The sequence below is a fragment of the Heterodontus francisci genome, chromosome 20 (genome assembly GCF_036365525.1).
Source record: "Heterodontus francisci isolate sHetFra1 chromosome 20, sHetFra1.hap1, whole genome shotgun sequence".
Lineage (NCBI taxonomy): Eukaryota > Metazoa > Chordata > Chondrichthyes > Heterodontiformes > Heterodontidae > Heterodontus > Heterodontus francisci.
The window spans coordinates 86970836-86986941 of NC_090390.1; the positions used below are offsets into that span (position 1 = coordinate 86970836).

The 16106-nt window shown below is 47.7% G+C and overlaps 1 protein-coding gene across 4 annotated transcripts in view; it reads right to left on the reverse strand.

Annotated features, from left to right (window-relative positions):
- slc2a15b (solute carrier family 2 member 15b) overlaps nt 1-16106 on the reverse strand; it is a 93314-nt gene that overhangs the window by 22902 nt on the left and 54306 nt on the right. For all 4 annotated transcript variants that reach the window (XM_068053402.1, XM_068053399.1, XM_068053403.1 and 1 more), the window contains exons 7-8: nt 13345-13538; nt 11239-11349 (exon numbers count right to left, since the gene is read on the reverse strand). In XM_068053402.1, coding sequence (XP_067909503.1) covers nt 11239-11349; nt 13345-13538 — 305 coding nt within the window. The remainder of the gene's footprint in view (nt 1-11238; nt 11350-13344; nt 13539-16106) is intronic.

Consider the following 16106-nt stretch of genomic DNA (forward strand, 5'->3'; position numbering starts at 1 on the left):
CGGGAGTGAGTTACAGACTGGAATCGAATCGAGAGGTTTGGGGTGTTTATATATAGATTAACAGATACCCGGGAGTGAGTTACAGACTGGAATCTAACCGAGGGGTTCGGGGGTTTAAACAGAATAACAGATACCTGGGAGTGAGTTACAGACTGGAATCTAAATTGAGGGGTTAACGGGGGTTTATATATAGAATAACAGATATCTGGGAGTGAGTTACAGACTGGAATATAATTGAGGGGTTCAGGGTGTTTTTATATAGAATAACAGATACCCGGGAGTGAGTTACAGACTGGAATCTAACCGAGAGGTTTGGGGGGGTTTATATATAGAATAACATATACCCGGGAGTGAGTTACAGACTGGAATCTAACCGAGGGGTTCGTGGGGTTTATATATAGAATAACAGATACCCGGGAGTGAGTTACAGACTGGAATCTAATCGAGGGGTTCGGGGTGTTTATATATAGAATAACAGATACCTGGGAGTGAGTTACAGACTGGAATCTAATCGAGGGGTTCGGGGGTGTTTATATATAGAATAACAGATACCCGGGAGTGAGTTACAGACTGGAATCGAATCGAGAGGTTTGGGGTGTTTATATATAGATTAACAGATACCCGGAAGTGAGTTACAGACTGGAATCTAACCGAGGGGTTCGGGGGTTTAAACAGAATAACAGATACCTGGGAGTGAGTTACAGACTGGAATCTAAATTGAGGGGTTAACGGGGGTTTATATATAGAATAACAGATATCTGGGAGTGAGTTACAGACTGGAATATAATTGAGGGGTTCAGGGGGTTTATATATAGAATAACAGATACCCGGGAGTGAGTTACAGACTGGAACCTAATTGAGGGGTTCGGGGTGTTTTAATATAGAATAACAGATACCCGGGAGTGAGTTACAGACTGGAATCTAATCGAGGGGTTTGGGGTGTCTTTATATAGAATAACAGATACCCGGGAGTGAGTTACAGACCGGAACCTAATCGAGAGGTTTGGGGGGGTTTATATATAGAATAACAGATACCCGGGAGTGAGTTACAGACTGGAATCTAACTGAGGGGTTCGGGGGTTTATATATAGAATAACAGATACCCGGGAGTGAGTTACAGACTGGAATCTAAATTGAGGGGTTCACGGGGGTTTATATACAGAATAACAGATACCCGGGAGTGAGTTACAGACTGGACACTAACCAAGGGGTTCGGGGGTTTATATACAGAATAACAGATACTTGGGAGTGAGTTACAGACTGGAATCTAAATTGAGGGGTTAACGGGGGTTTATATATGGAATAACAGATACCTGGGAGTGAGTTACAGACTGGAATCTAATCGAGGGGTTTGGGGTGTTTTTATATAGAATAACAGATACCCGGGAGTGAGTTACAGACTGGAATCTAATCGAGGGGTTCGGGGGGGTTTCTATATAGAATAACAGATACCCGGGAGTGAGTTACAGACTGGAATCTAATCGAGGGGTTCGGGGGGGTTTCTATATAGAATAACAGATACCCGGGAGTGAGTTACAGACTGGAATCTAATCGAGAGGTTTGGGGTGTTTATATATAGAATAACAGATACCCAGGAGCGAGTTACAGACTGGAATCTAAATTGAGGGGTTCGGGGTGTTTATATGAAGAATAACAGATACCCGGGAGTGAGTTACAGACTGGAATCTAAATTGAGGGGTTCAGGGTGTTTATATGAAGAATAACAGATACCCGGGAGTGAGTTACAGACTGGAATCTAATCGAGAGGTTTGGGGTGTTTATATATAGAATAACAGATACCCGGGAGTGAGTTACAGACTGGAATCTAATCGAGGGGTTCGGGGGGGTTTCTATATAGAATAACAGATACCCGGGAGTGAGTTACAGACTGGAATCTAATCGAGGGGTTCGGGGGGGTTTCTATATAGAATAACAGATACCCGGGAGTGAGTTACAGACTGGAATCTAATCGAGAGGTTTGGGGTGTTTATATATAGAATAACAGATACCCGGGAGTGAGTTACAGACTGGAATCTAATCGAGAGGTTTGGGGTGTTTATATATAGAATAACAGATACCCGGGAATGAGTTACAGACTGGAATCTAATCGAGAGGTTTGGGGTGTTTATATATAGAATAACAGATACCCGGGAGTGAGTTACAGACTGGAATCTAATCGAGGGGTTCGGGGTGTTTATATGAAGAATAACAGATACCCGGGAATGAGTTACAGACTGGAATCTAATCGAGAGGTTTGGGGTGTTTATATATAGAATAACAGATACCCGGGAGTGAGTTACAGACTGGAATCTAATCGAGAGGTTTGGGGTGTTTATATATAGAATAACAGATACCCGGGAGTGAGTTACAGACTGGAATCTAAATTGAGGGGTTCAGGGTGTTTACATGAAGAATAACAGATACCCGGGAGTGAGTTACAGACTGGAATCTAATCGAGAGGTTTGGGGTGTTTATATATAGAATAACAGATACCCGGGAGTGAGTTACAGACTGGAATCTAAATTGAGGGGTTCAGGGTGTTTATATGAAGAATAACAGATACCCGGGAGTGAGTTACAGACTGGAATCGAATTCGGGGGTTTGGGTGGTTTATATATAGAATAACAGATACCCGGGAGTGAGTTACAGACTGGAATCTAATCGAGGGGTTCGGGGTGTTTATATGAAGAATAACAGATACCCGGGAGTGAGTTACAGACTGGAATCTAATCGAGAGGTTTGGGGTGTTTATATATAGAATAACAGATACCCGGGAGTGAGTTACAGACTGGAATCTAAATTGAGGGGTTCAGGGTGTTTATATGAAGAATAACAGATACCCGGGAGTGAGTTACAGACTGGAATCTAATCGAGGGGTTCGGGGTGTTTTTATATAGAATAACAGATACCCGGGAGTGAGTTACAGACTGGAATCTAATCGAGAGGTTTGGTGGGGTTTATATATAGAATAACAGATACCCGGGAGTGAGTTACAGACTGGAATCTAACCGAGGGGTTCGGGGTGTTTTTATATAGAATAACATATACCCGGGAGTGAGTTACAGACCGGAATCTAATCGAGAGGTTTGGGGGGGTTTATATACAGAAAAACAGATACCTGGGAGTGAGTTACAGACTGGAATCTAAATTGAGGGGTTAACGGGGGTTTATATATGGAATAACATACCTGGGAGTCAGTTACAGACTGGAATCTAATCGAGGGGTTCAGGGTGTTTATAGAAAGAATAACAGATACCCGGGAGTGAGTTACAGACTGGAATCTAATCGAGGGGTTCGGGGGTGTTTATATATAGAATAACATATACCCGGGAGTGAGTTACAGACTGGAATCTAATCAAGGGGTTCGGGGGGGTTATATACAGAATAACAGATACCCGGAAGTGAGTTCCAGACTGGAATCTAATCGAGGGGTTCGGGGGGGTTTATATACAGAATAACAGATACCCGGGAGTGAGTTACAGACTGGAATTTAATCGAGGGGTTCGGGTGTTTTTATATAGAATAACAGATACCCGGGAGTGAGTTACAGACTGGAATCTAAATTGAGGGGTTCACGGGGGTTTATATACAGAATAACATATACCCGGGAGTGAGTTACAGACTGGAATCTAACCGAGGGGTTCGTGGGGTTTATATATAGAATAACAGATACCCGGGAGTGAGTTACAGACTGGAATCTAATCGAGGGGTTCGGGGTGTTTATATATAGAATAACAGATACCTGGGAGTGAGTTACAGACTGGAATCTAATCGAGGGGTTCGGGGGTGTTTATATATAGAATAACAGATACCCGGGAGTGAGTTACAGACTGGAATCGAATCGAGAGGTTTGGGGTGTTTATATATAGATTAACAGATACCCGGGAGTGAGTTACAGACTGGAATCTAACCGAGGGGTTCGGGGGTTTAAACAGAATAACAGATACCTGGGAGTGAGTTACAGACTGGAATCTAAATTGAGGGGTTAACGGGGGTTTATATATAGAATAACAGATATCTGGGAGTGAGTTACAGACTGGAATATAATTGAGGGGTTCAGGGTGTTTTTATATAGAATAACAGATACCCGGGAGTGAGTTACAGACTGGAATCTAACCGAGAGGTTTGGGGGGGTTTATATATAGAATAACAGATACCCGGGAGTGAGTTACAGACTGGAACCTAATTGAGGGGTTCGGGGTGTTTTAATATAGAATAACAGATACCCGGGAGTGAGTTACAGACTGGAATCTAATCGAGGGGTTTGGGGTGTCTTTATATAGAATAACAGATACCCGGGAGTGAGTTACAGACCGGAACCTAATCGAGAGGTTTGGGGGGGTTTATATATAGAATAACAGATACCCGGGAGTGAGTTACAGACTGGAATCTAACTGAGGGGTTCGGGGGTTTATATATAGAATAACAGATACCCGGGAGTGAGTTACAGACTGGAATCTAAATTGAGGGGTTCACGGGGGTTTATATACAGAATAACAGATACCCGGGAGTGAGTTACAGACTGGACACTAACCAAGGGGTTCGGGGGTTTATATACAGAATAACAGATACTTGGGAGTGAGTTACAGACTGGAATCTAAATTGAGGGGTTAACGGGGGTTTATATATGGAATAACAGATACCTGGGAGTGAGTTACAGACTGGAATCTAATCGAGGGGTTTGGGGTGTTTTTATATAGAATAACAGATACCCGGGAGTGAGTTACAGACTGGAATCTAATCGAGGGGTTCGGGGGGGTTTCTATATAGAATAACAGATACCCGGGAGTGAGTTACAGACTGGAATCTAATCGAGAGGTTTGGGGTGTTTATATATAGAATAACAGATACCCAGGAGCGAGTTACAGACTGGAATCTAAATTGAGGGGTTCGGGGTGTTTATATGAAGAATAACAGATACCCGGGAGTGAGTTACAGACTGGAATCTAAATTGAGGGGTTCGGGGTGTTTATATGAAGAATAACAGATACCCGGGAGTGAGTTACAGACTGGAATCTAATCGAGAGGTTTGGGGTGTTTATATATAGAATAACAGATACCCGGGAGTGAGTTACAGACTGGAATCTAATCGAGGGGTTCGGCGGGGTTTCTATATAGAATAACAGATACCCGGGAGTGAGTTACAGACTGGAATCTAATCGAGGGGTTCGGGGGTGTTTATATATAGAATAACAGATACCTGGGAGTGAGTTACAGACTGGAATCTAATCGAGAGGTTTGGGGAGTTTATATACAGAATAACAGATACCCGGGAGTGAGTTACAGACTGGAATCTAATCGAGGGGTTCGGGGTGTTTATATGAAGAATAACAGATACCCGGGAATGAGTTACAGACTGGAATCTAATCGAGAGGTTTGGGGTGTTTATATATAGAATAACAGATACCCGGGAGTGAGTTACAGACTGGAATCTAATCGAGAGGTTTGGGGTGTTTATATATAGAATAACAGATACCCGGGAGTGAGTTACAGACTGGAATCTAATCGAGAGGTTTGGGGTGTTTATATATAGAATAACAGATACCCGGGAGTGAGTTACAGACTGGAATCTAAATTGAGGGGTTCAGGGTGTTTACATGAAGAATAACAGATACCCGGGAGTGAGTTACAGACTGGAATCTAAATTGAGGGGTTCAGGGTGTTTATATGAAGAATAACAGATACCCAGGAGTGAGTTACAGACTGGAATCTAATCGAGAGGTTTGGGGTGTTTATATATAGAATAACAGATACCCGGGAGTGAGTTACAGACTGGAATCTAAATTGAGGGGTTCAGGGTGTTTATATGAAGAATAACAGATACCCGGGAGTGAGTTACAGACTGGAATCTAAATTGAGGGGTTCAGGGTGTTTATATGAAGAATAACAGATACCCAGGAGTGAGTTACAGACTGGAATCTAATCGAGAGGTTTGGGGTGTTTATATATAGAATAACAGATACCCGGGAGTGAGTTACAGACTGGAATCTAAATTGAGGGGTTCAGGGTGTTTATATGAAGAATAACAGATACCCGGGAGTGAGTTACAGACTGGAATCTAATCGAGAGGTTTGGTGGGGTTTATATATAGAATAACAGATACCTGGGAGTGAGTTCCCAGTGGATGAGAGTCATATGTTACTGGGTCAGAGTTCAGCTGCTCTGAAATAAAAACAAGAAATGTGGAAATACTCAGCAGGTCTGGCAGCATCTGTCGAGATAGAAGCAGGTTAACGTTTCAGGTCAGTGACCCTTCTTCAGCTGCTCTAATGTCATTATTGTGGAGAGATGTATTACATCCTGGTGTTAATGATGAATGAGGTTTGATGGTCAGATTAACATAGCTCCCTACTCTTCCCTTTCCACCCACTCTGCGTATGGCTGGTGATGTGATATAGATTCCTAAAGGACAGGAGGAGGCCATTCGACCCATCGTGCCTGTGCCAGCTCTTTGCAAGTGCTATCCAATTAGTCCTGCACACCCCTGCTCTCTCCCTATAGCCCTGTAGAATTTTCCCCTTCAAGTATTTCTCCAATTCCCTTTTGAAAGTTACTATTGAATCTGCCCTTTCAGGCAGCGCATTCCAGATCACAACAACTCACTGCCTAAAAAAAATTCTCCTCATCTCCCACTGGCTCTATTACCAATTATTTTAAGTCTGTGGTCTGGTTACCGTCTCTCCCGCCAGTAGAAACAGTTTCACTTGATGATTCTGAACATGTCAATTAAATCTCCCCTTAACCTTCTCTGCTGGAATGAGAACAGTCTCATTCTCTGCACGTACCCGAGTCCCCCATCGCTGGCTCCATTCTAGTAAATACCCCTAAGATACCACAAAGCTTGCTAGAGACCTCCTGTAGTCTGTGCAAAATGAGTTCCATCAACGGGAGGTGTAGGCAAACGAGGGAAGGACAGTTTAACAAATGGCTGTAATTTTATAACCAATCCTTCCAGTTCCACTGGGTCACATTGGTTCCCTCACCCAGGGCCAATATCGATGACAGCATTGTGAGTTTCCTTGAGTAACTGTGTACAGTTGGGGTTAAAGTTCTTGCTGTACTTCTAGGAATGGTCTTATAACATCAGGGCTGGAGTCTACGTCCAGTCTGTGAGAGAGGATTCATTCTCAAATCTACACCATCTTCTGTTTATTAAAGGCAAAATGGACCAAGCAATTTCACTCCCGGGACCAAAAACACCAGCATTAGTCTCTTTAATTGTCAAAAATCTTATTCAGTGTTATATAGCGTGGGTCAGGCTCCACTTAAAATAGGAGAGAGCAGCTCACAGAGTAAATTCTGCTGTTAGCTGAAGTAATGATCAGGGAGACACAGAATCCTCTCCCCGCACATCAGTTGCTGCACATCCATCGTGTGCCATCATGCAGCAAGCACAAATAACCCAGTCGAGAACTTGGAGAGAAAAATAGCAGGATGGGGAGGAAGGAGAGAGAGAGAGAAATGAACAGAGAGAGAGACAGACAGACAGAGTGGGAGGGAGAGAGACAAAGGAACAGAGAGGGAGGGAGAGAGAGAAAGACAGCAGACAAAAAAAACAAGAGAGAAAGGGAGGGAGACAGAAGGAGGGAGAGAGAAAGTGAGATATGGGTGAGAGAGGGAGAACATTAAAGAGGTAAGTGAGAAAGCAAGCGAGAAATAGTGAGTGAAAGAGAAAAAAGTAAAGGAGAAAAAGAGAGAGAAATAGAGAGAAGGAGACAAAAAAGAAGTGGTTGAAATAGAGGGAGAAACAGGAAGAAAAGGGAGATGGAGAGAAAGAGAGGGAGAAATAGAGAGGGGGAGACAAAAAGAGAGGGAGAAAAAGAGAGAGACAAAGGGAGAGCGAGAAACATCAGAATCTCAGCAAATCTAACAAGCTTGTTCAGGTATTACCCAGGGCTGTACAAGATTCATACGTCAGGAACTGGTGGCATGAACAGGGCTCCCACTGGGTAAAGTAGCACCCATTCTGACGTTGGCTCTCCCGCTGGGTAAACCAGCTCCCATTCTGAACTTGGCTCTCCCGCTGGGTAAACCAGCTCCCATTCTGAACTTGCCTCTCCCACTGGGTAAAGTAGCACCCATTCTGACGTTGGCTCTCCCGCTGGGTAAACCAGCTCCCATTCTGAACTTGGCTCTCCCGCTGGGTAAACCAGCTCCCATTCTGACGTTGGCTCTCCCGCTGGGTAAAGCAGCACCCATTCTGGCGTTGGCTCACCCGCTGGGTAAAGCAGCACCCATTCTGACCTTGGCTCTCCCGCTGGGTAAACCAGCTCCCATTCTGAACTTGGCTCTCCTGCTGGGTAAAGCAGCACCCATTCTGACCTTGGCTCTCCCACTGGGTAAAGCAGCACCCATTCTGAACTTGGCTCTCCCGCTGGGTAAAGCAGCACCCATTCTGAACTTGGCTCTCCCGCTGGGTAAAGCAGCACCCATTCTGACCTTGGCTCTCCCGCTGGGTAAAGCAGCACCCATTCTAAACTTGGCTCTCCCGCTGGGTAAAGCAGCACCCATTCTGACGTTGGCTCTCCCGCTGGGTAAACCAGCTCCCATTCTGAACATGGCTCTCCCGCTGGGTAAAGCAGCACCCATTCTGACGTTGGCTCTCCCGCTGGATAAAGCAGCACCCATTCTGAACTTGGCTCTCCCGCTGGGTAAAGCAGCACCCATTCTGAACTTGGCTCTCCCGCTGGGTAAAGTAGCACCCATTCTGAACTTGGCTCTCCCGCTGGGTAAAGTAGCACCCATTCTGAACTTGCCTCTCCCGCTGGGTAAAGCAGCACCCATTCTGAACTTGGCTCTCCCGCTGGGTAAAGCAGCACCCATTCTGAACTTGCCTCTCCCGCTGGGTAAGGCAGCACCCATTCTGAATTTGGCTCTCCCGCTGGGTAAAGCAGCACCCATTCTGAACTTGCCTCTCCCGCTGGGTAAAGCAGCACCCATTCTGACCTTGGCTCTCCCGCTGGGTAAAGCAGCACAAATTCTGAACATGGCTCTCCCGCTGGGTAAAGCAGCACCCATTCTGAACTTGGCTCTCCCGCTGGGTAAAGCAGCACCCATTCTGAACTTGGCTCTCCCGCTGGGTAAAGCAGCACCCATTCTGAACTTGGCTCTCCCGCTGGGTAAAGCAGCACCCATTCTGAACTTGGCTCTCCCGCTGGGTAAAGTAGCATCCATTCTGAACTTGGCTCTCCCGCTGGGTAAACCAGCTCCCATTCTGAACTTGGCTCTCCCGCTGGGTAAACCAGCTCCCATTCTGAACTTGGCTCTCCAACTGGGTAAAGCAGCACCCATTCTGAACTTGGCTCTCCCGCTGGGTAAAGCAGCACCCATTCTGGCGTTGGCTCACCCGCTGGGTAAAGCAGCACCCATTCTGAACTTGGCTCTCCCGCTGGGTAAAGCAGCACCCATTCTGGCGTTGGCTCACCCGCTGGGTAAAGCAGCACCCATTCTGAACTTGGCTCTCCCGCTGGGTAAAGTAGCACTCATTCTGAACTTGGCTCTCCCGCTGGGTAAAGTAGCACCCATTCTGAACGTGGCTCTTCCGCTGGGTAAAGCAGCACCCATTCTGAACTTGGCTCTCCCGCTGGGTAAAGCAGCACCCATTCTGAACTTGCCTCTCCCGCTGGGTAAAGCAACACTCATTCTGACATTGGCTCTCCCGCCGGGTAAAGCAGCACCCATTCTGAACTTGGCTCTCCCGCTGGGTAAAGTAGCACCCATTCTGAACTTGGCTCTCCCGCTGGGTAAAGTAGCACCCATTCTGAACGTGGCTCTCCCGCTGGGTAAAGCAGCACCCATTCTGAACTTGGCTCTCCCGCTGGGTAAAGCAGCACCCATTCTGAACTTGCCTCTCCCGCTGGGTAAAGCAACACTCATTCTGACATTGGCTCTCCCGCTGGGTAAAGCAGCACCCATTCTGAACTTGGCTCTCCCGCTGGGTAAAGTAGCACCCATTCTGAACGTGGCTCTCCCGCTGGGTAAAGCAGCACCCATTCTGAACTTGGCTCTCCCGCTGGGTAAAGCAGCTCCCATTCTGACGTTGGCTCTCCCGCTGGGTAAAGCAGCACCCATTCTGAACTTGGCTCTCACAGGGAATGGGGCAAAGGTCCAGAATGTTAATCTACTCTCACTGCTCACAAGTATGACCAGCTGCATTCAGAGAGTGATCAGTGCTGCTTCATGACCTGGAGCATTTCTCAAGTGGATGTTTGGAGAGTGGAAGAAACTTTTGGAACTGCTTCTTCAGCCATGAGGCTGAAGATGTGTGGAAACCAATTGAGAATCTCCAAACCAGGCAACTGACAATTTCACCCAACTCTGACACCTCCTCCAGCCCAACAACCCTCCCCAACACCTCAATTTTAACATTCTTATCATCACATTCAAATCCCTCCGTGGCCTCACTCCTCCCATCTCTCCAGCTCTACAACCCTCCGAGATCTCTGCACTCCACCAATTCTGGCCACTTGCACATCCCGCACTCCCATCTTTCCAACAATTGCGGCCGTGCCTTCAGCTGCCTGGTGCCCTCAGCTCTGGAATTCTCTCCCGAAACCTCTCCGCCTCTCTCTCCTTCTTGAGAACTTCTTTCGAATCTACCTCCTTGACCAAGCTTATAGTCACCTGTCCAAATATCTCCTTAAATAAAACCAGGAAATGCTGGAAATACTCAGCAAGTCCGGCAGCATCTGTGGAGAGAGAAACAGAGTTAACGTTTCAGGTTGCTAAATATTGTCAGAACCTTGATGAGAGATCATTGGCCTGAAACGCTGGCCTGGATTTTAGCTTGTCGACCTGTTCCCTTTGAGGTTGGGAAACCTGGAAGTATAGGTTCCCAAAATTGTTACAAAGAGAATCACTGTTAAAATGGAGGCTGACAGCCTCATTAAAATATTTAAGTAACCAAGCCGCCTCCTGCAAGCAGATTGGTCACCTGCTCCTTGTTCCACCTCTGTTAAAAACGGAAGTGGGCAGGTTCAAAGTGGCTTGCGTTCCTGTTTCAGAATTTTTACTTTTTAACTTCCCACCTGGACAAAACGCACCCGATTTTGGGGGTTAAAATTCTCCCCTTTTACCCGTGTTTCTATCTCCACAGATGCTGTGGACCTGCTGAGTATTTACAATATTTTCTGCTTTATTTCCAATTTCCAACATGCTGTGTGTTGCTTTTATAATGTGTCCTCCTTTGGCTCGGTGTTTTATGGCCCTCAGTGCAATGGGAAATACGCTGTAACTTACCCCAATCAGTCCTGCGACAACCTCAATAGCACCGGTCCCCACTGTGGTGTACTGGATATACCGCTTAGGAATGCCAGAATTTTCAAATATCCTGTTTGTATAGAACCAGATCTGCAAGGCAAACAGATCTGTCTGTAACCTGAAATGATTGTCAAATACATCTCTGAAAGAAATATTTCTCTGAGGCTTCCGGTCTGATGTATTCTCACCAACAGATAGTGATGAAGCTCATCAATAGCTAGTGTCAGCCCTGGCTCAGTGGGTAAAAATCCCACCTCGGAGTGAGAAGGTTTTGGATTCAAGACCCACTCCAGAGACTTCAGCACAAATTCCAGGCTCTCAGTCATGCTACACTGTCGGAGGGTCAGTACTGAGGGAGTGCTGCACTGTCGGAGGGTCAGTACTGAGGGAGTGCTGCACTGTCAGAGGGTCAGTACTGAGGGAGTGCTGCACTGTCGGAGGGTCAGTACTGAGGGAGTGCTACACTGTCGGAGGGTCAGTACTGAGGGAGTGCTGCACTGTCGGAGGGTCAGTACTGAGGGAGTGCTGCACTGTCAGAGGGTCAGTACTGAGGGAGTGCTGCACTGTCGGAGAGTCAGTACTGAGGGAGTGCTGCACCACCAGAGGGTTAGTACTGAAGGAGTGCTGCACTGTCGGAGGGTCAGTACTGAGGGAGCGCTGCACTGCTGGAGGGTCAGTACTGAGGGAGTGCTGCACTGCCGGAGGGTCAGTACTGAGGGAATGCTGCACTGTAGGAGGGTCAGTACTGAGGGAGTGCTGCACTGTCGGAGGGTCAGTACTGAGGGAGCGCTGCACTGCCGGAGGGTCAGTACTGAGGGGATGCTGCACTGTCAGAGGGTCAGTACTGAGGGAGTGCTGCACTGTCAGAGGGTCAGGACTGAGGGAATGCTGCACTGTAGGAGGGTCAGTACTGAGGGAGTGCTGCACTGTCGGAGGGTCAGTACTGAGGGAATGCTGCACTGTCGGAGGGTCAGTACTGAGGGAATGCTGCACTGTCGCAGGTTCAGTACTGAGGGAGTGCTGCACTGTCGGAGGGTCAGTACTGAGGGGATGCTGCACTGTCGGAGGGTCAGTACTGAGGGAGCGCTGCACTGTCGGAGGGTCAGTACTGAGGGGATGCTGCATTGTCGGAGGGTCAGTACTGAGGGAATGCTGCACTGTCAGAGGGTCAGTACTGTGGGGATGCTGCACTGTCGGAGGGTCAGTACTGAGGGATGCTGCACTGTCGGAGGGTCAGTACTGAGGGAATGCTGCACTGTCAGAGGGTCAGTACTGTGGGGATGCTGCACTGTCAGAGGGTCAGTACTGTGGGGATGCTGCACTGTCAGAGGGTCAGTACTGTGGGGATGCTGCACTGTCAGAGGGTCAGTGCTGTGGGGATGCTGCACTGTCAGAGGGTCAGTACTGTGGGGATGCTGCACTGTCAGAGGGTCAGTACTGAGGGAATGCTGCACTGTCGGAGGGTCAGTACTGTGGGGATGCTGCACTGTCGGAGGGTCAGTACTGAGGGGATGCTGCACTGTCAGAGGGTCAGTACTGTGGGGATGCTGCACTGTCGGAGGGTCAGTACTGAGGGAATGCTGCACTGTCAGAGGGTCAGTACTCTGGGGATGCTGCACTGTCGGAGGGTCAGTACTGAGGAAGCGCTGCACTGTCGGAATGTCAGTACTGAGGGAGTGTTGTGTTGTCAGAGGTGCCATCTTTCAGATGAGACATTAAACTGTCTGTCCTCAATAAGACCTCTCTGTCCTCACTGTGCAAGTAAAGATCCTATGCTTCTACTTGGAAAAGAGCAGGGGCGTTCTCCCTGGTGTCCTTGGACAATAATTATCACTCACCTACCGTCATTAAAACAGATGATCTGGTCCTTATCACATTGTTGTTTATGGGATCTTGCTGTGCACAAATTGGCTGCAATGTTTCCTACATTACAACAGTGACTACACTTTAAAAAGTACTTCATTGGCTGTAAAGTGCATTACGAAGTCCTGAGGTTGTGAAAGGCGCTATAGATGTGTAAATCTTTCTTTCTTTTAGCCTCTCCCCTCATCAACAATACCACCCTCCCTCCCACCCTTCACTTACCGCATCTATCCCGGACAATTGCATCCCAATATTGATCACGATGATGGAGGTGAGCTGCGATCGGACCGAGCGATCGGCGATCAGCTGGAAAACCGAGATGGTTTCCAATGAGGCCAAGGATCGCTGCTCCTCCTGCATCTCCTCAATCTCTGCCTGCACGTTGCTGCTGTACTTATTCCGATACCATGTCAGGGCTGAGAGGGAGAATGGCAGAGGAAAGGAATGAGAAATTATGTGACCTTTCAACACATCCACTGACTCTGTCCCCTGGACAGTACCTGACCCATTCTTTCAACCCTCTGCGGCCAGATCGATACTCTCACTGTCCGAAACACCAGCGAGTTTGTCTCTGCAGTTTATCAAAGTCATTCACACAATGACACCCACAATATGACCACCTCCACTTCACCTCTGACCCCAACATGGTCCACCTTCGCCTCTGACCCTCAGCAGACTGGCTGCTTCATCCTCAGGCTTTGACAGTGAGAGTTGAGGCTGTTGGTTTGCCCTCTCTCTTGCTCACGGACGAAGGGCCGCAGGGAAATGCTGCTGAATCACGGAATTTCCCAGCAGGGAGGCAGGAGGGAGAGAGAGAGAGAAACAGGCCATTCATACAGCCCAGTCAAAGGGGCATGAAAGGGGCTGTCCGATCAGTCTCTGCCTCACTCGCACTGGCCAGGCGAGGTTAAAATTGGGGCTCCAGACTCATCTGCTTCCTGGAACAATCCAGTGCGGACCCTCACCCACTGTTTAGCTGCTATTCTTCACAAGGGAATAGAAGGAATATTAACCCGTAGCTGAAACTGCAAACAGCCTATAGACAAAGCATAAAAGCAAAATACTGCGGATGCTGGAAATCTGAAACAAAAACAAGAAATGCTGGATTCACTCAGCAGGTCTGGCAGCATCTGTGGAAAGAGAAGCAGAGTTAACGTTTCGGATCAGTGACCCTTCTTCGGAACTGACAAATATTAGAAAAGTCACAGATTATAAACAAGTGAGGTGGGGGTTGGGCAAGAGATAACAAAGGAGAAGGTGCAGATTGGACCAGGCCACATAGCTGACCAAAAGGTCACGGAGCAAAGGCAAACAATATGTTAATGGTGTGTTGAAAGACAAAGCATTAGTACAGATTAGGTGTGAATATACTGAATATTGAACATCAGCAAGTGCAAACCTGAAGAAAAACAACCTGAAAAAAACAGTGGGTGAGCAAACTGAACAAACTAAGATGAACTGAAATAAATACAAAAAAAGATTGTAAAAAATGTAAAAAGGAATGCCAAAAAAAAAAAAAGGAAGAAAAAATAACTAAAAATGACTAAAAATGAAAGTAAAGTGGGGGGCTGTCATGCTCTGAAATTATTGAACTCAATGTTCAGACCGGCAGGCTGTAGTGTGCCTAATCGGTAGATGAGATGCTGTTCCTCGAGCTTGCGTTGATGTTCACTGGAACACTGCAGCAATCCCAGGACAGAGATGTGAGCATGAGAGCAGGGGGGAGTGTTGAAATGGCAAGCAACCGGAAGCTCAGGGTCCTGCTTGCGGACTGAGCGGAGATGTTCCGCAAAGCGGTCACCCAGTCTGCGCTTGGTCTCCCCAATGTAGAGGAGACCACACTGTGAGCAGCGAATACAGTATACTACATTGAAAGAAGTACAAGTAAATCGCTGCTTCACCTGAAAGGAGTGTTTGGGGCCTGGGATAGTGAGGAGAGAGGAGGTAAAGGGACAGGTATTACACCTCCTGCGATTGCAAGGGAAGGTGCCCTGGGATGGGGACGAGGTGGTGGGGGTAATGGAGGAGTGGACCAGGGTGTCGCGGAGGGAACGATCCCTTCGGAATGCTGACAGGGGAAGGGAGGGGAAGATGCGACTGGTAGTGGCATCACGCTGGAGGTGGCGAAAATGGCGGAGGATGATCCTTTGGATATGGAGGCTGGTGGGATGAAATGTGAGGACAAGGGGAACCCTGTCACGGTTCTGGGAGGGAGGGGAAGGGGTGAGGGTAGAGGTGCGGGGAATGGGTCGGACCGTGTCCGACCCATTCCCCGCACCTCTACCCTCACCCCTTCCCCTCCCTCCCAGAACCGTGACAGGGTTCCCCTTGTCCTCACTTTTCATCCCACCAGCCTCCATATCCAAAGGATCATCCTCCGCCATTTTCGCCACCTCCAGCGTGATGCCACTACCAGTCGCATCTTCCCCTCCCTTCCCCTGTCAGCATTCCGAAGGGATCGTTCCCTCCGCGACACCCTGGTCCACTCCTCCATTACCCCCACCACCTCGTCCCCATCCCAGGGCACCTTCCCTTGCAATCGCAGGAGGTGTAATACCTGTCCCTTTACCTCCTCTCTCCTCACTATCCCAGGCCCCAAACACTCCTTTCAGGTGAAGCAGCGATTTACTTGTACTTCTTTCAATGTAGTATACTGTATTCGCTGCTCACAGTGTGGTCTCCTCTACATTGGGGAGACCAAGCGCAGACTGGGTGACCGCTTTGCGGAACATCTCCGCTCAGTCCGCAAGCAGGACCCTGAGCTTCCGGTTGCTTGCCATTTCAACACTCCCCCCTGCTCTCATGCTCACATCTCTGTCCTGGGATTGCTGCAGTGTTCCAGTGAACATCAACGCAAGCTCGAGGAACAGCATCTCATCTACCGATTAGGCACACTACAGCCTGCCGGTCTGAACATTGAGTTCAATAATTTCAGAGCATGACAGCCCCCCACTTTACTTTCATTTTTAGTCATTTTTAGTTAT